The sequence below is a fragment of the Schistocerca piceifrons genome, chromosome 5 (assembly GCF_021461385.2).
Source record: "Schistocerca piceifrons isolate TAMUIC-IGC-003096 chromosome 5, iqSchPice1.1, whole genome shotgun sequence".
Classification (NCBI taxonomy): domain Eukaryota; kingdom Metazoa; phylum Arthropoda; class Insecta; order Orthoptera; family Acrididae; genus Schistocerca; species Schistocerca piceifrons.
The window spans coordinates 42,099,964-42,127,687 of record NC_060142.1 but is presented as its reverse complement, the minus strand read 5'-3'; the positions used below and the strand labels follow the sequence as shown (position 1 = coordinate 42,127,687).

Sequence of the window (27,724 nt, the reverse complement as noted above, 5' to 3'; positions counted from 1 at the left end):
AATTATGTGCAGAGGAATTTGTACTGCTACGGCACACGTAACTAGAAAGCCCTCCCTCACACCCCTGTTCTGCCAGCCGAATCTTTATTCGGCAAGCCAGCAGTTAGGAACCTATAGTTTTAGACGCTATTATCTCCGTGTAAGAGCCCCGAAGTCCATCTTATGAGAAATAAATGCCTTTCAGAGGTCCACAGTGATGACATGCTGACGAAACAACCAGTTTTAAGAGCACAGTAGCGCTGTCGAGGCAGCGCGCCAGGCCACAGAGAAGAGAGTTTAGACGAGTGAGAAGTTCCCTCACCTTCCTTTGTGGGTTTGACGTAGCCCTCGGGGCCGTGGATCTTGCGGAAGGTGCCGCCGCAGAGCTGCTGGTGGCGACGCCACCACGAGTCCCTGGGGCCGGGCGGGCAGCGGCTGTAGCGCTTGACGGTGCCGAAGCAGGGCCGCCACTGGAGGCACGGACCGTCGCAGCGGTACCAGTGCTGCCGGTAGAACTCCACCTCGTCGTCGAACTCGTGGAACACCGTGATGGACGTGCCCGCCTCGCGGTTGATGCGCCGCATGTACTTGTGGAACTCCGGCCCGTGCTCGCTGCGGTCACGGTCCTTGTTGCGCACGAACAGGTAGGCGTGGATCATCTCGTGCTGCAACACGACACGAGCGCACACTGCACTCAGAGACCACGGCCTCCTTTGCTAACGTGCTTCCTCTCTAATGCAAGGCAGCGTAATTCTCATTTGGCTAAGATCAGGCCTCAACAATCAGCGCTCCGAACGTTCGACTGCAATCTGACGCGAGTACACCAGGACAGTCTGCCAACTGCGATAAATTAGATTTACGCTCTGCGTCTACAACATACTCCCCAAACCACCACACGGCGCGTGGCGGAGGGTACCCTGAACACCTTTTAGTTGTTTCCTTTCCTGTACGACTTGCAGACTGAACCAAGGGGGGAAAACCGCGCCGCGCGGGATTAGACGAGCGGTCTTGGGAGCTGCAATCATGGGCCGTGTGGCTGGTACCGGCGGAGGTTCGAGTCCACCCTCGGACATGTGTGTGTTCTCAGGATAATTTAGGTTAAGTGGTGTGTAAGCTTAGTGACTGATGACCTTAGCAGTTAAGTCCCATAAGATTTTACGAACATTCGACCATTTGGAAAACCATTGTGTATATACCTCTGTATGAGCCCTAATTTCTAGCACCTTATCTTTGTGGTCCTTATGCGAACTGTATGTTGGCGGCAGTAGAATCTTTCTGATATCAGCTTCATATGCCTGTTCTCTAAATTTTGTCAACACTGTTCCACGGAAAGAACGTCGCCTTTCGTCCAGGGATTCCAATTTTAGTTTCCTAAACATCTCCCTAACACTCTTGTGCTGTTTGATCCTATCGGTAACAAATCTAGCATCGTGCCTCGGAACTGCTTTGAAGTCTTCCTTTAATCGGACCCAGTACGGATCCCGAACAATGCCAGTGCTCAAAATAGGTCGCAGTACCGTATTTTACTGAGACGCACCTGAATTTTTACGCAATTTTTTTTAAAAATTGCATTTCTAGCATTTTATTATTAGATTGCAAATCCAGACACTACATCTACAGGGATGCTCTGCAAATCACATGTAAGTGCCTGTCAGAGGGCTTATCGAACCACCTTCACAATTCTCTATTATTCCAAACTCTTGTAGCGCGCGGAAAGGACGAACACCTATATCTTTCCGTACGAGCTCTGATTTCCCTTATTTTATCATGGGAATCGTTTCTCCCTATATAGCTGGCCGGGATGGCCGAGCGGTTCTAGGCGCTACAGTCTAGAACCGCGCGACCGCTACGGTCGTAGGTTCGAATCCTGCCTCGGGCAAGGATGTGTGTGATGTCCTTAGGTTAGTTAGGTGTAAGTAGTTCTACGTTCTAGGGGACTGATGACCTCAGAAGTTAAGTCCCATAGTGCTCAGAGCCATTGGAACCATTTTTCTCCCTATATAGGTCGGTGTCAAAATGTTTTCGTATTCGGAGGAAAAAGTTTGTGATTGGAATTTCGTGAGGAGATTCTGCCGCAACGAAAAAGCCTTTGTATTAAAACAAATTTATATATATAAAATTTATATGTATTTATATTTATATATATATTAAATATAAAATATTAAAAATGTCCACCTCAAATCCTCTATCGTTTCAGCGACACACACCTCCCTATTTCGCAATAATACAAAACTTGCTGCCCTTATCTGAACTTTATCAGTGCACTCCGTCAGTCCTATCTGCTAAGGATCCCACACCGCGCAGCTGTATCCTAAAAGAGGACGCACAAACATAGTGTAAGCAGTCTCGTTAGTGGATCTGTTACATTTTGGAAGTTTTGTTTAGCCTTACCCACAAAATTTTCTTTGTGTTCCTTACAATTTAAGTTGTTCGTAATACAATTTATGGCCTTTGGATTTCGTTGATTTATCGTGTAAGCGAAGTTTAACGGATTCCTTTTAGCGCTCATATGGATGACCTCACACTTTGTTATTTAGGGTCAATTGCCTAAATATGGTCTTAGTTTACGAAACCGAACTGACCTACAAAATCCCTGAAAATCGTCATCTGAACTTTTCTTTCTGAGATATTTTGGTTCGTATGCTAAGTCATTACGCTTCATAAATCTTTTGTACCAACGAACTCTACCCTTAAAGTCTTAAATTCCACTGTAGCGCTAGCTTACGAACGTCTATTTGAAACATTTTTGTATGAATTCCAGTGCCATTTTGACCGTATCCTTGGATCCATTTCAATACGTCATCGTCTAGTTTCGGTCAGTTTGCATTCAGTCCATTATTTACTCTTCCAAATTTTTTACAGTTTCTTTTCTAGCCCGCTAGTCGCCGTTGGTTTTTTCTGTTAGTGGACCGAAATTGCAGTTCAGGTGCTCTGTTTCCATGTTCTGAATATGCCGTTACGTTCCATTTATAATCTGCATCATATGAATACAATTTTTTTCCATCACGAAACTAGCTACTAACAAAAATATTGTACTGTTACCGACAACATAAATCAATTTCAGTTCAGGCATCATTGTCTACACAGTGGTCTGGGTTTGTGATGGCGGGAGGGGGGAGAGGCAGTGTCAGCAAGCTTGTGAATCATTTTCTTCGCATCGGTGCACTGCTGCTGCCAGTTGAATCCAATGTTGCCAGATAGAAGTTTTCCGCGGCATCGAATATATGGCCATTTTTACGACTGGTGGGAATTTTGAATCGAAGATTGGACATTTTTACACCAATTTGAAGTATAAGATACATCTGAATTTTGGAGGTAGTTTTCCAAAGAAAGGAGTACGTCCTACAGTCCGTAAAATACGGATATACAATCGGTTTTATAGACGCACCACACATTTCTAGAATTCCCCAGTAAACCTAAGTCTGCCATTCACCTTTCTTACTACAATCGTCGCATGCTCTTTCGATTTCACGTCGCTTTCCAACTTAATTCCGTGTATTTAAACGACTTGACCGTCAAAGCAGGACACTACTAATGCTGGATCCGAACACTTCAGGTTTCTTTTTCCTACTTATCCGCTTTTTCTCTGTATTTAGAGCTAGCTGCCGTTCATCATACCAACTACGAATTTTTCTAAGTCGTCATATCATCCAACAATCACGTTCGACACTATCTTACATCACGGCATCATCAGCAAACAAGCGTTGATTGGTGCCCAACCTGACCGCCAGATCATTCATGTATACAGGAAACAGCTGTGGTCCTGTGACACTTCCCTAGTGCACTCCTGGCCGTGTCCTTTTCTCTGATGAACACTCGGCGTCGAGGACAACATACTGGTTGTATCAATTAAGAAGTCTTCGAATCATATATGGGAACCTGTTCCATAGGCTCGTACCTTCGTTAATAGTTTGCAATGGGGTTTTACACGAGCGATGCTTTCTAAAACTGTTCTGATTCATCGACATAAGCTTTTCAGTCTGTAGGAAATTATTATATCAGAACTCAGGAAAGTTTCAGATTTCTGTAGCAAACAAATGTAAAGTATGTTGTAATTTTGCATGTCCGTTCTTTCATCGTCCTTACATGTAGGATCATTTACGCCTGGAATCAGGAATACAGTGGCGTCTACCCACTTTTCCGAAAGAGAAAGTGGAGAAGCCACAGCATTCAGCTGAATAGGAACTGCTTTATTTTTCGTATCGTCTCAAGGCCACGCGAAGTGTTTAATACGCCATCACACTATTATGAGCTGGAAAAACATTCACTGGAGCATCGTTACACCAGCCACAAAGACGGTATGATGCACTTGTGGGGACCAGGAGTGAACGGTGGTTCAACGGTCATCAGGGAAAAAACTGAATCAAGGATAAACCACCACCATTATTACTCAATGGAAGCAGCATTTGGTAAAATATAGCGGACAAGATTGACGCTATCAAACAAAAATCGATACCATTCAGGGAAATTTTTCCGACTGCAGCTGCATTTGGACACAAATTCATGATACGAAATGAAAATTCGTACCGGAGTACGACCCGAACACGGATGCTACGCTTCGATGGAACTGCATCGGCTATTAGGACATGCACCCTGACCGACCCAGGGACCTAACTCGTCATACGCGAACGTAGCGTCCCCGTCTATACAACCCCTTGCTAGCAGCGTCACCTGTATTCCCTCAAGAGGAAACGAAAGCTGGTGTGGATTCGAGACGACTTGTGTTTGACTATCAAGCTTATATACACATACACGTAAGAGTGAGTGTGTGTGTGTGTGTGTGTGTGTGTGTGTGTGTGTGTGTGTGTGTGTTTGCGCGCGCGCGCGAGTGTTCGAAATACTTCCCTGAACATATTACGGCCGCTGAACCACAATACAGAAGAATCAGCTTCCAGTTCTTGACGTGAAACGATTCCCGCAATTCAAGACAGTCATCTGTAGACCAGACAAACAATTTCAATAATTTAAACATTTCGTAACGAGTTCTCAAAGAAGTTCCAAGACTCCTGACGTTGAAAACTGATTACGATTTGTTAGATCGTTCTTACTTTTAGTTGCTGATCTATCTCGTCATCTCCAACTTGAGCAGATATACGTACAGTGTATCAACTGGCTGCAGGAGCTGTTTTTAAGTCCCGGAATTTGCAGTACTCTTAACATTTTAACCACCCCTCCTCCCCCTCCCAATGTGCGATGCGCGCACGTCGCTTGGCGGTTCGCATTAAAAAAAAAGCAATACCCTCGACTGCATACGTAAGTCACTAGTTATTTCAATGTTTGGTTTAACGTGTGTGTGTGTGTGTGTGTGTGTGTGTGTGTGTGTGTGTGTGTGCAAACGGTTTCTTTTTTCTGCTATGATGCTGATGAAGTCCTTTCAACGTTATTTTAGTCTGCGTAACGCCATGTGTGTATCCCGAACCCTAGTTCGATACATAGTACACTACTGGCCATTAAAATTGCTACACCATGAAGAAATGCAGATAAACGGGAATTCATTGGTCAAATACATTATACTAGAACTGACATATGATTACATTTTCACGCAATTTGGGTGCATAGATTCTGAGAAATCAGGTCCCAGAACAACCACCTCTGGCCGTAATAACGGCCTTGGTACGCCTGGGCATTGAGTCAAACGGAGCTTGGACGGCGTGTACAGGTACAGCTGCCCATGCAGCTTCAACACGAAACCACAGTTCAAGTGTAGTGACTGGCGTATTCCGACGAGCCAGTTGCTCGGCCACCACCGACCAGACGTTTTCAATTGGTGAGACATCTTGAGAATGCGCTGGCCAGGCACGTACAGGACCAGCAACATGCTGTCGTGCATTATCCTGCTGAAATGTAGGGTTCCACAGGGATCGAATGAAGGATGGAGCCACAGGTCATAACACATCTGAAATGTAACGTCCACTGTTCAAAGTGCCGTCAATGCGAACAAGAGGTCACCGAGACGTGTAACCAATGGCAGCCCATACCATAACGCCGGGTGATACGCCAGTATGGCGATGACAAATACACGCTTCCAATGTGCGTTCACCACGATGTCGCCAAACACGGACGCGACCATCATGATGCTGTAAACAGAACCTGGATTCATCCGAAAAAATGACGCTTTGCCATTCGTGCACCGAGGTTCGTCGTTGAGTACACGATCGCAGGCGCTCCTGTCTGTGATGCAGCGTCAAGGGTAATCGCAGCCATGGTCTCCATGCTGCTGCAAACTACCTGTGACTGTTCGTGCAGATGGTTGTTGGCTTTCAAATGTCCCCATCTGTTGACTCAGGGATCGAGACGTGGCTGCACGGTCCGTTACAGCCGTGCGGATAAGATGCTTGTCATCTCGACTGCTAGTGATACGAGGCCGTTGGGATCCAGCACGGCGTTCCGTATTACCCTCCTGAACCCACCGATTCCATATTCCGCTAACAATCATTGCATTTCGACCAATGCGAGCAGCTATGTCGCGATACGATAAACCGCAATCGCGATAGGCTACAATCCCACCTTTATCAAAGTCGGAAACGTGATGGTACGCATTCCTCCTGCTTACACGAGGCATCAAAACAACGTTTCACCAGGCAACGCCTGTCAACTGCTGTTTGTGTATGAGAAATCTGTTGGAAACTTGTCAGCACGTTGTAGGTGTCGCCATCGGCGCCAACCTCTTGTGAATACTCTGAGAAGCTGATCATTTGCGTACCACTGCATCTTCTTCCTATCGGTTAAATTTCGCGTCTGTAGCACGTCATCTTCGTGGTGCAGCAATTTTAATGGCCAGTAGTGTACATGTTCTAGAATTGAAAATGCATAAATTCATAACATAGTAACTTATTGCTAAATGCCTGTATGTAAAGCTTTTTGTAGTTCCGTTTACTGTATTAGCACTATAACACAGGCCTACTTATTAAGCAGTAAAGTTATTCCTTGGGCGCAAAAATAAGTTGAATATGTGAAAGTTGGACGATAAAAAATGCTACTGCTGTGATACTCAACTTTGTTGTAGAAAGAAGAAAAGTGGATGAAATAATGATTTAAGGAGCGTCAAAGACCTTCACGAAAACCTGTTGTGAGAAATGAAATTGAAAAAGGAAAGCAATTCTCAAAGCATTTTACGTCTATCTCCCAATATTTGATACATACCCAACCAAACCTTTCGTGTGGCGAAATGTACCACCACACGGCTCATCGCAGAGAGACTGTTCTTTGACTTTCGCTATTTCTGCATTACTCATGTTTCTTTGTAGGTTTTAAGCATCAACGTACTCTAACAAATACTGAGAGGATATAAAATTTGGTTCTTGTGTCGTACTATGTGTCATACTGTGTGTCTAAAGTAAACAACTCTTATAACAAATGGCAATTTCACACGTTTGTTGTCCCACCCCTCCTTGATAAATTTGTGCGGACGTCCGTATCACAAGACCAAAAAACAAAATAGAATCGGAGACCCAATTCCACCAAGTCATCGGTTATCTACTACGCTTCAGCACCTTGCTACTGCTTTGCGGTGTAGACTTACAGTTTACGAATTCACTTTAACTTCTTAGTATTTGAGACAGTTACGTAATCTTGTCCAGGAATAGTAACTGCACTAAGAGCTTGTGTTCAGAACAACGAACAACTACATGTACATCAAATTGTAACTTTTCATTAATTAAATTTATTTTAAATGTCATCTTTCGTAGCTGTACAGTACAATTTCCTGCATTTTCTGAGCCAATCTTAGGATCCACTTCTAACATTTCTGTTTTTGTACTCATCTGCCCTAACATCTCACATTGCCGGCAATGATAAACACATTTCGGTGCACTAATGACAACGCTCTTCGTGTCTTTTTCAACACAACACCGAATACAATACTAGCCAGACTGGCGTGCGAGAGATTGCGAAAGGTATTGTCAGTTTTGTCCACAGACGGCTCAACATTATTCCACAGTCTCTGAATATCATCCCTATAAGCTACGTATTATAGCTTTTTCTGCGACAGTATTTTCATATGTGCTAAGTAGCACCGTGGTATCGTGGTTATGATACTAAACTGTTGCATGGAGTGTCGTGAGTTCAAAACTCACCTGGACTATACAACTTTAATTTCTATATTCGGTTCGAGTACATTCTAGAAGTATCCACAAATGTGAAGAATCATTGGACTGAAATATGATGTACCTGTATATATACTGTATGTATTCTGGCCGAAGGCAGTTAACTCCTCGCTCTTGTATGTGTAAGTTGGTTGGTTGTTTGAGGGTAAAGGGACCGAACAGCTAGGTCATCAGTCCCTTGTTTCAAATAGACTCCATTCTGCTAACGGGACATCTCAGAAAAGTCAGAACAATAAAACGGAAAAAGGGAAAAAACGTAAAAGGGCAGTCACGTTGTCATTAGTAAAAACAAATGAGGGAAGTCGGCAAGAGAACGAACCCAACACCATGCTGAAGCAGCATAGGCAAGACTATCTGTGACTTAAAAGGTACAACTGCTATAATGCAGAAAGTACGTATGGGAATAGAAAGACTAACCAAGCCTTAAAAAGAAGGGGTAAAAACAGAGTAAAAGGGGAAGAAAAGAGGATTCCGGTCAGGGAGGTGAATCGGGAATCTCGGAACACTGCCTACAGTGGGAGACACCCAAACACTCACCGCCCTGCCCCAACACCAGAGAGAGATTAAAAACTTTAAAACAGAGAATAAAAACCACTCTCCCGGAGGAAGCCGAGAACCAGAGAGACCATCCGGGAATCGTCAGCCAACATCAAAGGTAAAGTGTGGGGGAGTCTGTACTTAGCACGCAGAGCCAAAAGAAGGGGGCATTCAACCAAAATGTGGGCCACTGACTGGAAGGCTCCACAACCACATAGCGGGGGTGGCTCATCACGCAAAAGAAAACCATGGGTCAGCCTGGTATGGCCAATGCGGAGACGACACAGTGTGGTCGAGTCCTTGCGGGAGAGGCGAAAGGAAGAACGCCATGGGCCTGGTGTCACCTTAATTGCACGAAGTTTATTAGACAGTGGAGTAGCCTCCCAAGAATTGGCCCATGACTGTGCGAAGTGGGATTTGATGTGAAGCCGTAAATCCGCTGCAGGAGGGGTTACAGAAAATGGGGGTAAGAAACTGCTCCCCCAGCCAAACGATCAGCGAGCTCATTACCAGGGATACCCACATGGCCCGGGACCCATAGGAAGTCAATGGAACAAGCGGCACGGTGAAGATCAGCGAGATGGTCATGGATGGCAGAGACCAAGGGATGGCGCGAAAAACACCGGTCAATAGCAAGAAGGCCACTCATCGAGTCCGTACATAACAAAACGCGGTTGTGTGGGGATTGTTTAATAAAGGTAAGGGCCCGGGAAATTGCCATCAATTCCGCAGTAAACACCCCACATGTAGGTGGCAGCAGATGATTTTCCGTTCCAACAGAGGACGTGATGAAGGCATACCCAACATGATGAGCAGATTTAGAGCCATCAGTGTAAAAAACAACAGCATCCCGAAACTCCCATAAAATTTGGTGGAAAAAGGTACGGAACACCACCGGGGGGATGGAATCTTTCGGACCGCGGCGGAGATCCATCCGAATTCGAGGCCGAGGAACTAACCAAGGAGGAGTGGAGGGGAGGGAGCGAGGAAGACAGGACAAAGAAGGAAGCTGAAAATCACGGTAAAGAGACGCAAGGCGCAGCCCAACCGGTAAACCCGCCCGAGGGCGGGAGTCGGGCGGGCGACGGCCATGGTCTGGGAATAGGATAGAATAGGAAGGATGAGCGGGAGAAGAACGGATAGTAAGGGCATAAGACACCAGAAGCTGGGACCGCCGAACAGAAAGGGGGGGGGGGGGGGGGGATCCCAGCTTCAACCAGGAGACTATCAACAGGGCTAGTAGGGAAGGCACCGGTGGCCAAACGGATACCACGATGGTGGACTGGATCCAGCACGTGCAGTGTGGAAGGAGCAGCTGAACCATAAACTTGACAACCATAGTCCAAACGTGACAGAACTAGAGCATGATAAAGACGGAGGAGGAGGGAACGGTCCGCACCCCAAGAGGAGTGGGCAAGGAAGCGAAGGACATTGAGTTTACGGAAACATCCTACCTTCAGGAGTCTGATATGGGGCAGCCAAGTGAGCTTGTTGTCGAAAAGAAGACCCAGGAAACGAAACTGTGGAACCACAGGCAATCTTTGTGCAGCGAGATAGAGCTCTGGATCAGGGTGGACCGTAGTACGGCGACAGAAGTGGACCACCCGCGATTTTAAAGGAGAGAATTGAAACCCGTGTGAGAGGGTCCATGCAGAGGCACGCCGTATAGCCACCTGGAGCTGCCGTTCTGCAGATGGCATCGAGGAGGAACTAACCCAAATGCAGAAATCATCCACATACAGGGCAGGGGTGACCAAGGGACCGACAGAGGCCACAAGTCCATCGATAGCAATGAGGAAAAGAAGGACACTCAACACAGAACCCTGTGGGATGCCCGTCTCCTGGGTCCGTGGAGAACTAAAAGCAGTACCAACTCGAACTCTGAATGACCGATGGATCAGGAACTGGCGGATAAAAATCGGGAGTGGGCCCCGAAGACCCCACTGATGAAGGGTTAGTAAGATATGATGGCGCCAGGCCGTGTCATAGGCCTTGCGAAGGTCAAAAAACACTGCAACCAAATGGCGGCGCTGGGAAAAAGCCTGCCGAACTGCGGATTCCAAGCGAAGTAAATGATCGATTGGAGATCGTCCCTCTCGAAAGCCCCACTGGTAAGGGGACAATAAATCCCGAGATTCGAGGACCCAAGTGAGCCGACGGGCTACCAGCCGTTCAAGTAACTTACAACCAACATTGGTCAAACTAATTGGCCGATAGCTGTCAACAGATAGGGGGTTCTGACCAGGCTTAAGGACAGGAACCACAATGCTATCCCTCCACTGAGAAGGGAAGTCACCCTGGAGCCAGATACGGTTAAACACCCGAAGAATATGGTGCCGTTGTGGAGCACTGAGATGTTGAAGCAGCTGGTTATGAATGGAATCTGGGCCAGGGGCCGTATCATGAGAAGAAGATAGAGCAGAAAGAAATTCCCATTCAGTGAAAGGTTCGTTGTAAGATTCTGACTCACAAGTGGTGAAACATAAGGTGACAGCTTCAGCCTGCCGTTTTTGATGAAGGAAAGCAGCTGGATAGGAGGCCGACGCTGATGCCACTGCAAAATGGGTCGCAAGATGTTCTGCGAGAACTAATGGGTCCGTACAAATGCCATCTGGGAGGTGAAGGCCTGGGAGGGTGGACTGCCGATGGCAACCTTGGAGAGAGCGAAGTGTAGCCCATACCCGTGACAGAGGGACAGTGGAACCAAGGGAAGAAACGAATCGTTCCCAACATATCCGCTTGTTCTGTTTAATTAAATAACGGGCTTTAGCGCGAAGGCGCTTAAAGGTAGAAAGGCTGGCTACAGATGGGTGCCTCTTAAAGTGTTGCAAAGCTCGACGGCGATCACGGATGGCAATGGCAATGGCCGTACTCCACCACGGGACTTGACGACGAAATTGTCCAGATGAGCGCGGGACAGCAAGGTTAGCAGCGCGAACAATCGCGTCAGACACGTCACGTAGGACGTCATCAATACAACCCGACAAAGAGGGAGAAAACTCGACCTGTGCAGTGTATAGAGGCCAATCGGCGCGGTGGGAAGACCAACGAGGTAACCTGTCCATCGGGGAGCGGGAAGGGAGCGTGATAATCAACGGGAAATGGTCGCTATCACAAAGGTCGTCATGTGGCGACCAGTGTAATGAAGGGAGTAGAGAGGGAGAAGAAAGAGAAAGATCAATGGCAGAAAAGGTACCATGACCAGCACTGAAATGAGTAGGGGAGCCATCATTAAGAAGGCACAGGTCGTGGTCTGCTATAAATTGGTCTATAAGAAGACCTCGTCTAGATGGAAAGGCACTGTCCCACAAAGGATGATGAGCATTAAAATCCCCAAGGAGGAGGAAGGGAGGAGGAAGTTGCTGAAGAAGGGCGGTTAAGGCAGCAGGTGTAAGAGTCCTGCCAGGAGGGAGATAAAGATTGCAAACTGTGACTGCAGAGTCTAAGTGGACCCTAACAACAACCGCTTCCAATGTAGTTTGGAGAGGAATCCACGTGCTAGCAATGTCTGTACGGACCAACGTACAAACGCCACCAGAAGCCCGCAAGGGTCCGACCCGATTTCGACAGAAAACGCGGAACCCACGGAGGGTCGGTGAGTGAGCATCAGTAAAATGAGATTCCTGGAGAACCACACAAGCTGCTGAGTAGGACGAAAGAAGGGATTGCAATTCCGGAAGGTGACGATAGTAGCCATTACAATTCCATTGGAGAACCACAGAACGATGGTTTAAATGAGGGCTGAACACGCTAAAGCCAGTCATAGCGCCGGATCCCCACCCGTCACCGACAAGGAGGGGGCGACATCCAGAAACGACAGGTCAGAATCCGGTTGTGAAGTCGGGGAAGGGACCTCCGGTGACACCAGAGGCTCTTTGTCCCGGGATTTATGTTTCTTCTTCTTTTCAGGCTGAGATCGAGGAGGGCTGTGTGCCATAAAGGAGCCAGCTGCAGCAAGATCAGGAACAGAAAGAGACCGGGCAACCTGGGAGCCGAGAGACCGCGGCTCTCGCGGTCGCCGCGTTGCAGCAAACCTTTGACCTGGAAGGTGCCGGGAAGGGGCATCCCGGGAGAGGCGCCCTTGACCGGCAGACGCCGAAGGAGTGGGACACTTCTCTGGCTGGGGAGGGGGAGCAGCGCCCAGAGGAGAAGGTGTGGGAGCCGCAGGGGAGGGGGGAAGGAGAGGGGTCCGGGATGGGGGTAAGGAAGGGGGAGGAAGGGATGAAGATGTAACCAAGGCGTAACTAGATGTCATGGACACAGGGTGCAATCGTGCATATTTCTTACGGGCCTCTGTGTACCTTAAACGATCAAGGGACTTATACTCCTGTATCTTTTTTTCTTTCTTATAGACGGGCAATCTGGTGAACATGGAGAATGACTACCATGACAATTTACACATACAGGAGGGGGAACACAGGGACTCCCCTCATGGAGTGGACGTCCACAGTCACCACAGAGAGGGTCCTGGGAACAGCGAGAAGACATGTGGCCAAAACGCAAGCACTTAAAACACCGCATAGGAAGTGGGATGTACGGCTTCACATCACAGCGATAGACCATAATCTTAACTTTCTCAGGAAGGGTATCCCCTTCAAAGGCCAGGATAAAGGCACCAGTATCAATACGATTATCTTTAGGACCCTTCTGAACACGCCGAACAAAGTGAACACCCCGCCGTCCGAGATTTTCCCGAAGTTCCTCATCAGTTTGAAGGATGAGGTCTCTGTGAAAAATCACACCTTGTACCATATTTAGAGACTGGTGAGGGCTAATGGACACGGGAATTGTGCCAAGATGGGTACAGGCACGAAGGGCCGCAGATTGGGCAGCCGAAGCGGTTTTTATCAGCAACGAACCCGACCGCATCTTGCTCAGGGAGTCCACTTCGCCGAACTTGTCTTCAATGTGTTCCACAAAGAATAAAGGTTTGACACTGGTGAAAGTATCTTCATCAGTCCTGGTGCAAACTAGATAACGGGGGAAAGGTTTTGCCCCTAGACGACGGGCCTGACCCTCCTCCCAGGGGGTAGCCATGGAAGGGAAGGCCGAAGGGGCAAGAAAAGCAGCACTTGAGGAATCAGTACCACGCAGAGAGACGGCCGCGGAAGAGCGGCCAGAGTTTTGGACCCGTATGCGTTTCATCTGCATAGCGTCCGCCCTGATACCACCCACTCCGATCAGGGGCTCTCCTCACGGGCGCCACCCAGCCACAGCAAGGGCCGTCTGGCGTGGCGGCCATTGCCGGGAGTTCCGATGCTCCAGGATGACGAGCAACCACTCCAAGGCATGCATGAGGAGGTCACAGCTCAGGTATCAGAAGTGTGATCCCTGTGTGTTCAGGGGGCTCAACCAAAAGGGTACATAGCGACCCCACCACACGGGCTGGCTACCGTGCTGGCTATGCACCCTAGCATCAGACAACGACGTAAAAGAAAAGGTGGAATGTACTAGGAGGGCGCACGTTGGAGACACTAGGTAAGGTGCTCTTCCCCAAATGGCTCACACTACGGAAGAGAAATTTTGGAATGGAGGTCAAACCCCAGAGGGGGACCAAGGAATGCCAAAAGGAGGAGATGATTACGCAACAAAGCCGGAGTGTAAAACCAACAGAACCAGGAGGATAGCGGGGGCCAACATAAGCAAGGACACCAATAGAGGGAGAGGAGAGGGCGAGGGGAAGGGGTATGGAGGGGAAAGGGGGGGAAGGGAAAGGAAATGCAGCCCGGGAGAGAAAGAAGGCTGCAATGGCTCGGGGCCCCGTGCTCGCCATGCATGTATCCACAAAAGAGTTGTGGACCCCCTGGGGGGGTATGTGTAAGTGCTGAATAAACCTTCGTTAAGTGAAGTTAATGTTCGTCATTCATCTACTTACACCTTCTACGTGACAATATTGCTCACAATAATATTTACAATCTAGGGGCTGGATAACATGTCCATAGCTCTAAGTCAAAACGAAGCCCATCTGACTACGGTAGCCTCATGTAGGAACACACCACCACCACCACCACCACCACCACCACCACCACCACCACCACCACCACCACGTCGAAAACCAGCTTTAGCAACTTACCTCAAGGAAGGGATCGTACCATCTGCAAGAGCACTTACAGCTACTGTTCAGCATAAATATAACTGCCAATGAACGTGGACCCAGGGACAAGAGGCAAGGATTAGGGGTGAGTCCAGAAAAGGTAAGAGACAAATGTGTTTTTATATTAACGGTGCAACCGTTTCTAAAATCTGTATGAGTCATTTTAATACGATAGCACATGATGTACTTACCAAAAGTGTTTCAACTAGGTCCTTCCTCGGACGCAGTTTCAGCAGCGGTTCACTTAGTCTTATAGTGCACAGGCCATCCTCTCCTTCGTACGTGCAAACACCGACATTCCTAAGGCAGATGGAGCATGTGAGTTACACGTTCTGAAGACTTGCAGTTTGTGTCGACTACTTACTGCCACCATATGAGCAATACTGAATGGCTAGCACGAAATGGCGATGTGTGTCTACAGATATTTAAACTATACACACCTTACTCCTATAGTACCACGATGGAACATTTCGACAACGTTGAATTTAAATTGCCAGTGCTGATAGAATTTTCATGCCTGAACAACGAAATAACTGCACGAAAATCACGCCACCGAGAGCAGGCGTGTGGCTCAATAATTTATGTTTAGCATACTCAAGTGGTAAACGTAAGGGGAATGAAAGCAGTGAACAAGCAGTGAGTCAGCGTGCGAGAAAGTTTGAAAACTGACCACAAATTTGAAATTGTGACTCACTGGAATGTAGCGACTTCATTACTGTTAATGACACAAAAATTTATTTTCATCTCGTTAGCGAATGTTAATAAAAATACTTAACGATCAAAACAGAAAAAATTTTATGTTACTAATAAGACATGATTTCACGAGACAGAACTGCGAACTGAGATTGTGTTGCTTCGACGACAGGGCGTTGAGTTTTTAACTCCATCATGGAATGAAGACTGCACGTCAGTATTTTAGCAGTTTAAGAATAAGCTCTAACATTACAATCTTAACTTTTACTTGTCAGAAACCTAACTCATTGATTCACAGTACTTTAGCTGAATTTTGAGTTCGGTTAATAGTGAAACTGGCGTTTCAGTCTAAGGTTACTAAAATTATTTTCGTAATCGTGGGAACATAAGCGATGACTAACACATAAAGATCAGAAATGTGTAGAAACAAAAATTTAACTTCAGACAGACACCCTGAAAGAAGATGATCTTAACTTTGGAGACATTTCCCAGTAACATTGATATTCCAAATTCTAACAAATTTCTGCTCAGTTGGCCGTATCATTTATTAATTTCCTCTAGCGACACCCTTATATGAATGATACGCCGATGCCATTACGTTTGTTCGCAAAACGCGCTGTATTTCATATGAACACCGACTTTATCTTAATCTACAGTCTACACTGTCCGCAACATGAACACGTCAGCTATTTGTCATTTTCAGAATGATCGCTGTGTGTCAAGAACAACAAATAACATGTTTCCAAGAGGTCTAGTATGACTGCGCTAAAGAAAGGTTAGGATTGTTGATTTAGCTTTATTCCCTTGTGAGACAGTGACAATGTTCACCATTTTTCATTCTACCAAAGAAAAAAAAAACTTTATTTTAGTTCAGATTCATATTTCCTTAGATGCACCAAGTCTCAAGTGTGCGTGTAGCTTACACTGCTCAACGCCGAGGTTATCAGCTCCCTTGTACATATGAAAAGAAATTAATTTGGATAAAAGGTCTAAAATTGTTTCGCACTGTGAGGAGGAAACCTTTAAAATGATATTCACTCCACCTCCCTCACATGGATCCACACAATCACAATGTCACAGGCCTTAATACAACAGAGGAGGGTGAAAGGTGCTATACATGGGATTAGACCTACGTAAAACCACAGAAGAGCTACACGAGACACAGGGCAATGTGACAGGGTGAGCACTTAAGAAAAAAAGTGCGTGTTAACAGACTACGAACATTTCTACAATTTTATGAAACAAGCTGGACAGATCACCAACCTTTAAAAACTAACTCCGTTTCAACTTCACTTAAACTAGAGGGGAGATCTGCCAGTAAATTTGCAGCTGCTCTCTGATCTGAAAATGAAACACAGTCGAGTAAAACGTGGTGCACAGTGATCTGCACGCCACAAGCTCCACACACTGGATGGTCCTCTCGCCGGAGCACGAAGCCATACGTCAGAGGTCTGTGACCTATCTGAACATGAGTGATGAGCCCTCATCCCGTCTTCATGGCTGGAAGGAAGTACGCCACGGCCGTGTAGTGGGCATTACTTGACGTAGCTTGATATCAATCACTTCCAGCCACTCGTTTTCCCACCGACACATGACTGTACCTCAACAGCGACCTAATGGCATGCAGGGGGACAGCACACTGAAATAACTGAGGATCGCTACACGCCTCCTTTGCTACTACATCCACCCTGCAATGCCCTGGTCCCCAAGAAAGACAATTCCTCCCCTGTTTGTTGTAGCTGGGACAGAGTTCTTGATATTCTGGACTACTTTATCTGCTGTACACAGACGTTGTAGAGAGCGAAGGGCACTCAGAGAATCTGAACAGACAACGAATTTAGCAGTCTAATAGCGTCTCATCTGCTCCAGCGCCCCCAAGGTCGCACAGAGTTTCGTGTCTAATACGGTGAAGTCTCGACCCAGGCGACCTCGAGGACACGATGATGGAAAACAGTCCCCCGTTTCGACCCATCTGTAAAGACAGCTGTAGACTTGTGGTGTTCAATTAAAATGGCAGAAAATGAAGTACTAAACATATGCAGAATTTTAGTATCTCCTGTACTGCACTATAATATCATCCTGGGCCTCTTCCGTAACCATTGTGGTAGGCAGTTAAAATCCTGGATTTGTGACTGAACATGTTCCACACAAAGTGACTCCAGCACATACTTCACACCTATCCCAAATATGGCATTGTTGCTCTGGACAATTTGAGAAAAGGAGTTGCAAAAGTAGACAAGCAACAGTGTGGTATGCAGCGGAAGTCGGAGTTGCGAGGAACTTAGATGACTGATGCACCGTGGGATGCCGCCACCAATTGGTGAGGGGCAACCCCACAGCCTCAGAGTGGGTACAGGGCTGGTCCTGTAAGCACCTAATCCTCTCATGGTGGATAGCATCAACATTCAGATAAGATGGCCTCACTGTCCCATACGCTCTCCTGCCACAGCCTAGCTGTTAACGTACAAACGCTCTATAAAACTGGAGCAGACATACCCTGTCTGTGGCTAATGCACTTTATGATACTCACTGCCGTCTGGGTTCTGGCTTTTTCATCTCTCAGATGCGGTAACCACGACTGGTTGGAGTAAAAATGTGGCCAAGAAACATCACTAGGTCTTTATGTAGACAGGTATGTGTCGTATGAGAGCCAGGTAAATTAGTGTGATAACGATTAAAATGAAACCGACACACCTACCTACCTACCTACCTACCTACCTACCTACCTACCTACCTACCTACCTACCTACCTACCTACCTACCTACCTACCTACCTACCTACCTACCTCTACCTACCTACCTACCCAGAAAACTGGAAATCCGTCTCCTCAGTCCACTCCTCTAAGCTCTCTACTCTGTTACAACTGACAGTCGCTGTTGAAACCCTGGAGACGAACAGAAAAAAGCAAAGTCATCCACAAATACGGAGCACTGCACAGGCCTCCTTATCGTAGTCGTGATACTGTTAATGGCGATGTCAAAGAGCACAACACTTAAAACACTGCCCTCAGGAACACCAGACTCCTGCTCAATACAATTCGACAGCACGTCCAACTCTAAACATAAAAACAGCGCTTTGACAGGAAGGACCGTATGAAGAAGTGGCCACGAAACCACACTGACTGAGTTGCTCGAGAATACTGTCTCTGCAAGTAGTGTAGTACGCCTTGCTGATATCTAAGGATATAGCGATACAGCGATGTTTATATGGCAAAGCCTGCCGAATTGCCGCCTGTAATAGGGTCATGTTGACAGTGGACTGCAATCTCTGCAATCCATGCGGAGCGGCTAAGGAGCCGCCTAGTCTCTAACGACCAGATCAGACTACGGTTAATCGTTCCCTCCAGGGTCTTTCCTACACAGCTCTCTTAGGTGACGCTCCATTAACTACTGAGGTGTGCAGTCCTTTCCCGGTTTGAGGAGAGGTATCAAAATTGCCTCTCTCAAGGAGTTTGGAGAGTGACTTGTCTGCCATCGAAGATTAAAACATTCGAAGTCGATTTCCTTTGACGCTGCTGGCAAATGTCTAAGCATGAAGTACCAGATTTGATCCTCAGGTGCAGTATCAGGAATCTTAGTGTCGATTCCAGCTCCACAAGGAGAAAATGCAATTTTAAGACTCACCAACTTGCCCCTCTCTGCAGTAGTATGGTAGCAGCAAAACACCGGATCACTGCAAAATGCTGTGCCTCATCTCAGCAATGTGTCTGGGCACTTTTTGGAGACACTTCTGTTCCAGCATTACTGTTATTGTTAAATGACTGTTCACCAGTAATCATCCTGATGATTTCCCATACTTTTTTAGAACAAGAGGCACAGTTGATATTCAAGAAAGCTTGACATGGGATTTTCCTGCTCTTTCTAAAGGCTATGAGGTGTGTCTGCTGCTGAGTGGCATCTAACTGTCGAACAGCCACATGCCTTTCACTAATCAATCTACCAAGGTACAGGTCGCCGTCTAGGATGACCTGAAGACTTGAGATTGGTAAGTCAGTGCCATGATGGATCACTCACATGATGTGGTCCATCCATTCCTGGACCCTGTCATGGTGTTAAAACAGATAGATAGCTCAACAGCGTCCAGTTAGCCATGCTTACCATTTTCGTGGCTTCAGTTCAAGCAACAGTCCATTCAGTAAGTGAATTCAGAGTGGGAAGTGATCATTGGAATGAAGTTAATCAGTAAGTGCCCACTGAACAGTCAGTGAGGGTTGGAAAGCAAAAAGAGGTCGATGACTGATAATGACCTGGATGCAGCACAGAAATGATGGGAGTGCCTGTGTTTAGCATGCGCAGCCTGTGAGATGTCATGCCCGATCCTGAGGGCAAGTGGAGGTCGAGACTTGCAAGACAGATGGACATTGAAGTCTCCCAGGAGGAGAAATGGTCAGGGGAGTTGTTTTGTAAGACCTGTCAGACCCCCAGAGTTTACTTCATCTGGCATAAGTAAATACAGTGAGCAAATAGTGATCTTCCAACACACATGAATTTCAATTGCAACTACCTGCAGATAGTAGCCAGGGGGAAAGCAGAGGAGAGGTGTGCGTTATTTACGAAGAAAGTCACCCTTCCATCGGTTTTTCCCTACTGAGGTCGTCCTTGTGATAGAGTGTATAACTCCAGATAAGTAGGACAGGGGTATGAGACTGTTTAAAATGTGTTTCGTGAAAAAATAAAAACACATGCACAGGGGGGCGTTCCTGTGCTAGAAGCTGGAGTTCCTCCACATGTGTCCTGGACCCATTAACGTTCCACTGGAGAATGGGAGTCATTTATTATGGGGGGGTTGGCACTTTCACGCCATCTTTCAACCTAGGAGGGTAGCGTGCCATGTTTGGAGGCTCAATTTCGGGGCGAGATGATTTTCACAGTCCGACATCAAGGTACAAGAGATACGACAGAGGACGACGATGTTTGGTTTGTCGGGCGCGAACTGTTCGGTCATCAGCGTACCAATTTTTACACAATACAATCTAGCCACTGCCACGAATAATGATGAAATTATGAGGATGACAAATACTCAGTCCCCAGGCAGAGAAAATCCCCAACTTGGCATGGAATCGAACCCAGGACCCTGTGATCCAGAGGCAGCAACGCTAGCCACTGGATCACGACCTGTGGACACGTCAGGACGAGTTCGACATCATTGGAGAGTTGGTTTCCTAGATATCTCAATGGTTGGCGCTTTGTCTTTAGTTTTTTGCTCTGAGTGGGCCTCGGAGCCACAACCGTGGCTGTGGAATTAGAAGCACTGGACGGTTGGCCATGCTGAACGTTTGGAGGAGCAGGGAGCTCTGCAACAGCAGCAACCCACAGCCCTGTCAAGTGTTCTGGGGGGAGGTAAACTACAGCAGAACAAGTGCGCTGGGAGACGTCAGGTGCTGACGCTGGCAATCTTGGTTTGTGTAGCAGCATCGGTTTTAGGGAGTGACGGTTTAAGAACAAACGCAAAGGAGGTAGCGAACATCAGGGGCTGCATGGCCTTTTAGACCTTTCTGGCCACGCCACACGAGACACTTAGTGGTTTTAATTTTCTGTGTTCCTCTCTTCAAGGCAAACGCTATAGTCCATACTCCAGACCGGGTGATCCTCAGAGCAGTTTTCACAGATGACATGGACAAACAACTACTCCATGGGCGGCCTTCCCATATTTGTCGCAAGAGGCTTCTCACATCTAGTAGTCTGCCGAAAGTGCTGGTACTTTAAAAAGCTCAGTGAGTGTGTGAAATAAGGACGCTCAATGAGACGAAGGAAATCTGCCATGACATGCTCTGGAAGTTTCGTGTTAAATGGAAGTATAAAGGAGTAATTTCATTAGATCGAAATCCACCCTTTTCATTACAGTTTTCCCGTGAACAATCCTTGCTTGAGCCCACCCATTTTTCAGTTCTTCTCTGGGATTGTCTACGAGATCCCTGCAAGTCACAAGATTTTTGCTGGGGTTCAAGGTGGTGTGCTCCTCTGTCTCTCTTGCATACTCCAAGACATCTAGCTTTTTGGAGGTTAGTTGCTTGGTATAAAGTAGAAGTTTTCGCCGAACAGTGTTCCATTGCACAAGCACATGACTGACTTTAAAGAGCCATAGATTCCACGAACTTCCTTTTGGATATAAACGGGTGAAACCTTTCCACATGACTATGAAAAATACATTCTGGCCAGCAGCATGTGTTCTGTTACTGTAAATACCATCACTCTGAATACGGCCAGAATCAGGAGGATTGGTTACACGAGCCCTTATGTTTGTGTGTTTGTACATACCAGTGGCCCACCCTTTCCACTGGGAGAAGAAAAAATTTCTAAAGATTGGATTGGATTGTTTGGGGGGAAGAGACCAAACAGCGAGGTCATCGGTCTCAGCGGATTAGGGAAGGAAGTCGGCCGTGCCCTTTCAAAGGAACCATCCCGGCATTTGCCTGGAGCGATTTAGGGCAATCACGGAAAACCTAAATCAGGACGGCCGGACGCGGGATTGAACCGTCGTCCTCCCAAATGCGAGTCCAGTGTGATTTCGAAAGATTCATCCCACGAGCACCTAGGAAAATAGATGATGTCCACCTGTGTGGAGCACCGCTGGCCTGGGTAAGCTTTACGCAACTGAGGTGCAGCAGGTTCCCCGGAGGTTGCCCGCTAAGAACTGTTACACCTCAACAACCATGCATCTCATTAGCGCGCACCCCACTTGATATTGAGGATTTTTTATAGAGGATTTTACAATCCTCGCGATTCGGGCGGTGAAGTCTAAACACACATCGTTCCACCGCCGTGATACACGGTTGAATGACCTCTGACTGTTACAGTCGGCTGTGCAAAAGAATGCTTCCACAGCTACCGGAAGTGGTGTGTCGAAGAAGGTTGTTATATGAACCCTGCGGACATGTACACCGTACATTTTACTGGTGCTAACTCAGAATGAGGCAACTTACGACGTCATTCTGGAGCTCCACTTCACCTCCACTGCGGCGAGGCGCCCCCTGAAGAAGCGGTCGTTGAACTGCAGGAAGAGGGCGTGGATGTCCGGGGTGGGGTCCGTGTACTCCAGAGACGGGTCCACAAGCGAAGTGCACGCCGCGCCTTGGCGGCTCATCCCGTCTTCTGCTGGGTAGGTCTTGCCCTGAGGAGGTGTGTCCACCAGCTTGCTCATCGCTGCTCGCTGAAATCAAGTAAGATCCAGTACCAAGAATTTTAGGTTTTTTGTAGATTAAGACAGGATAAACTAACAGTAGTTAACTGCAGCAAATTTCAAGACATTCGGCCAGCCCGCTGCCAGGAGCATTCACACTGATATTAGCTCGGTGGGGACGGCCAACAACAGAAGTTTCTACCACACTGGCATACCTGGAACGCTGCAGGTAGTGTAGTTTAAGTACTTTTTAGAACGTAACATAGGATCAGATAATAGATACTAGCGCACTAACCTCGTATACAGCTTAGCAGTGAATATAACATGTAGAGTGCACAATGACAGTCAAATCAAGAATATTTTTGTGGTTTTAGGGCGCACAACTACAGTGGTCATTAGCGCCCAGACACAATTATGAATGCACTGCGAGGCACAGTGTTAAAACAGCAACTAAAAAGGACAACACTATAAAAGGCACATTAACAGGCAAGAGATTAAAAGAAAACAGCATAATCAAATGTCAGACAGGTTCGTCAAGTGGATAAAACGAAGAACGCGAGCAACTGCTCCTGAGTCATTCGCTAAAATTACATCCAGAGTACATGGCAGGCCAAGATCAATGCGCAGTGTATTAAAATTCGGACAGGACGTTAAAATGTGGCGTACCGTCAGCAATTGCCCACATGGGCAGAACGGCGCCGGCGCAGCCGTCAGCAGATGGAGATGGCTGAACCGGCAGTGTCCAATGCGTAACCGGGCCAAAACGACCTCCTCCCGCCGAGAAGTGCGTGAAGAGGTGGTCCAAGCCGTGGGGAGAGGTTTCAAGGCCAGAAGCTTGTTTTCAGTAAGTGTAGACCAATCGGCATGACACAGCGACAAAATGCGCTGACAAATGACCCTGCTAAAATCAGATGAAGGCACACAACAAGAAGCTGTCCGAGGCTGGAAGACCGCAGTCTTGGCCGCGGCATCTGCAGCTTCGTTCCCAGGGACACCGACATGGCCAGGAATCCACAAAGGTAACCGGAGAACCATCGTCCGCCGGATGCTGAAGAAAGCGTTGGATCCGGTGCACGAAAGGGTGAACCGGATACGGATCCCTGAGGCTCTGGATGGCGCTCAGGGAATCAGAGCAGATGACATAAGCAGAATGTCTGTGGTGGCTGATGTAAAGAACAGCCTGATAGAGGGCAAATAGCTCAGCTGTGAAGACCGAACAATGGCCATGGAGACGGTATTTGAAACTGTGTGCCCCGACAATAAAAGAACACCCGACATCGTCATTGGTCCTAGAGCCATCTGTACGTATCAAGATCGTATTAATGAACTTCGAACGAAGTTCAACAAACCGCGAGCGGTATACCGATGCTGGGGTAACTTCCTTTGGCAGCGAGCTGAGGTCAAGGTGAACGCGAACCTTAGCCTGGAGCCAAGGTGGCGTTTGGCTCTCGCCCACTCTAAAGGTTGCAGGGAGTGGAAAATCAAGTTGCTGAAGGAGGCGACGAAAGCGAACTCCTGGGGGTAGCAGGGCAAATACATACAACCCGTATTGACGGTTGAGAGAGTCGTCAAAAAAGGAACTATAATACGGGTGGTCGGGCATTGATAATAGCCGACAGGCATACCGACAAAGCAGTATATCGCGCCGGTAGGTGAGTGGCAATTCACCAGCGTCAGCATGAAGACTCTCGACGGGACTAGTATAAAACGCTCCGATCGCAAGACGTAACCCCCGATGTTGTATAGAGTTGAGGCGATGTAAGATGGACGGCCGTGCAGGAGTATACAAAGCTCCCATAATCCAGCTATGAGCGGACGATCGACCGATATAGGCAAAGTAGGACGGTTCGATACGCTCCCCACGACGTTCCGCTGAGAACACAGAGGACATTTAGTGAACGGGTACGACGGGCAGCCAAATATGGCATGTAGAGACCAGCTAAGTTTCCTGTCAAACGCAAGACCTAAAAATTTTGTTGACTCCAAGAATGGGAGAGCAACGGGGCCGAGATGCGAGGACGGTGGGAGAAACTCTTTGTAGCGCCAGAAGTTAATACAGACCGTCTTCTCGACAGAAAAACGGAAGCCATTGGCGACACTCCAGGAGTAAAGACGGTCAAGACAACGCTGAAGGCAGCGCTCCAGGAAACATGTACGCTGCGCGCTGCAGTAGATGGTAAAATCGTCCACAAAAAGGGAGCCTGATACACCAGCTGGGAGGCAATCCATTATTGGATTGATCGCTATGGTGCAGACCACCGCTCAAACCTGAGCCCTGTGGCACCCCATGCTCCTGGCGAAAGGCGTCGGACAGGACAGAACCCACACGTACCCTGAACTTTCGATCCATTAAAAAGGCACGAATAAAACTATGGAGGCGACCGCAAAGGCCCCAAGGATGCATGGTGCGGAGAATGCCCACCCTCCAACAGGTGTCTTAAGCCTTCTCCAAATCAAAGAACACTGCCACTGTCTGGCGCTTCTGCAGGAAGTTATTCATAATGAAGGTCGACAAGGTAACCAGATGGCCAACAGCAGAGCGGCGCCTACGAAATCCACATTGTACATTGGTAAGTAGGCGTCGAGGTTCGAGCAGCCAAACCAATCGAGAGTTAACCATTCGTTCCATCACATTACAAACACAGCTGGTAAGGAAAATGGGTCGATAGCTGGAAGGCAAGTGCTTGTCCTTCCCCGGCTTAGGAATCGGGACAATAGATTCGCGCCAGCATGTGGGAACATGACCCTCAATCTAGATGAGATTATAAGTACGAAGAAGAAAACCTTTACCCGCAGGAGAAAGGTTATTCAGCATCTGAATAGAATCAGGCCCCGGAGAGGAGGACCATGACCAAGCAAATGCACTTTCCAGTTCCCGCATGGTGAATGGGGCATTATAACTTTCATGATTCGAGGAGTGGAAGTTAGGTGGCCTTGCCTTCACTGCCTGTTTTCGGGGGAGGAAGGCAGGGTGGTAATGAGCGGAGCTCGGAACCTCTGCGGAAAATCGGCCGAAGGCATTGGAGACATCCGCAGAGGCCACAAGGACGTCATTCGCGACCGTCAAGCCAGAAACTGGTGAGTGGACCTTAGACCAGACAGCCGGCGCAGGCTACCCCAGACGACAGAAGGAGTAAAACTGTTGGAGTTTGTGAAAGCAGCCCAGCTGGCTTTCTTGCTTTCTTTAATAACACGACGACACTGCGCACGTAATCGTTCGTAATTAATACAATTCGCCATCGTAGGGTGGCGGTTGAAGGTGCGTAAAGCACGTCGACGAGCACTTATAGCTGCTACATGCTGCGGTCCACCAGGGGTCCGGTACGCGACGTGGAGAAGAAGTAGGGTGAGGGATGGAATATGCAGTAGCAGTGAGAATGACTTCCGTGAGGTGTGCGACCTGACGATCGCAGCTTGTGAAGGTTTGATCCTGAAAGGTCGCCCTGGAAGAGAAGAGCCCCCAGTCTGCTTTGGAGATGGTCCAACTAGATGAGCACGGAGAGGGGGTATGCTGCAGGAGATGGATAACACACGGGAAGTGGTCGCTCGAATATGTATTAGAAAGTGCATACCACTCAAACCGGCGTGCAAGTTGGGGAGTACATATAGAGAGGTCTAAATGAGAATAGGTGTGAGATGTGTCCGAAAGAAAAGTAGGGGCGCCAGTATTGAGGCAGACAAGATTGAGCTGGTTGAAAAGTTCTGCGAACAGGGAGCCCCTCGGGCAGGATGCTGGAGAGCCCCAAAGGGGATGGTGGGCATTGAAGTCGCCACTTAACAAAAATGGTGCAGGTAGCTGAGCAATAAGTTGCATCATGTCTGCCCTGGTAACGGCAGATGACTGAGTGTAAACGGTACAAATGGAAAATGTGAAAGTGGGGAGAGTAATGTGGATGGCAACTGCCTGCAGGCCGGTGTGCGATGTGATGGGATCGTAGTAAATATCATCCCGGACCAGCAACATAACCCCTCCATGAGCCGGGATACCTACCACAGGGGGTAGGTCAAAACGCACAGAGGTGTAGTGTGCCAAGGCAATTTGATCGCATGGGCGTAGCTTCGTTTCCTGGAGAGCTACGACGAGCGGACAGTGCAAGCGTAGCAACAGCTTTAAGTTCTCTCAGTTGGAGCGAATGCCGCGAATATTCTAATGAAGAAGTACCATCGTGAGAAGAAAAAGAAAAAGGAGAAGTAGAAGGGATCACCTCGAGGCCACTGAGGGCCTGGCTTCGAGCGAGCACTGGTACCGCTATCAATAGCGGGAGAGTCAGCGTCCATTTTTTCAATAGGTTCGTCGGCCACCATGTTAAGATGGTCGGGAGGGGGAGCTTCCTCCGCCGGTGAACGGCCAGATGTTCGGCTACCAGCGGTGCGGCCAGGCGAAACGGGTGACGGCCTGGGGCGGCAACAGCTGGGTGGCGCAGGAGAAGAAACGCGCCGTGCCAGGGAAGGAGAACTTTGCTTCCTATGAGCCTTCTTGGAAGGTCGTTTTGTCAAAGTACTGGTCGATGGATGGGAGTTCGGGGTACGTAAGAAGTTAAAAGAGGTGGCTCGTTTTATTTTACAAGGGCTGTAATTTTTTATATTCTTTTTTTTTTAAACCAGCAAGGTAAAACACAGGCCACTACTTCCACCACATCAAGTGGCTTTAGTGCTCACGTACTCACACTGAGCCGTGAACACTTCCCAGTTTATCAATTGGGAATAACTGGAAATCATTATTACTATTATCGGTGCCATGCGTGCAATGGTCGTGCCAGGCGCGCGATATTTAATCCCGATCCTATCATTAATGGCGCGAGACCTGCACGACCTTGTAGCAACCGTTATAGTTCATTATTTTACTGTGACACTAAGGATGGTTTCACGCAATGAAAGGGAGAATATACAGATTAAAGGACTCATTTAACAGTTGAATACTGAACAATTATACAATCAAATTTGGGAATACGACCAGCAAGACGTGAAACTACTCATAACTTTGGGTCGCGGTCCGACTACGTTAACGAAACATGAAGGGGCACCAGACACCACGTGGCGTAGGACAAAGGGCACAAGTTTTCAAGCTAGGAAGACAAATTCTGAGTCGAATTTTACACAGGAGAACTGAAAGAGCTACTGTCGGATGAAGTGGAAAAGTGAGCATGAATGTCTGCACTTTAGTGCCGTACTGCAAGCTTCTATGACTAACCAACA

At 47.6% G+C, this 27,724-nt stretch overlaps 1 protein-coding gene across 1 annotated transcript; it reads right to left on the bottom strand.

Moving 5' to 3' along the window:
- Positions 1-119: 119 nt before the first annotated feature.
- Positions 120-22,549, bottom strand: LOC124798166 (DNA-dependent metalloprotease SPRTN-like). The gene is made up of 3 exons (XM_047261449.1): positions 22,332-22,549; positions 14,907-15,015; positions 120-644 (listed from the first exon to the last, which is right to left on the bottom strand). The coding sequence occupies exons 1-3, from the start codon at positions 22,547-22,549 to the stop codon at positions 120-122; spliced, it is 852 nt and encodes a 283-aa protein (XP_047117405.1).
- Positions 22,550-27,724: the final 5,175 nt, after the last annotated feature.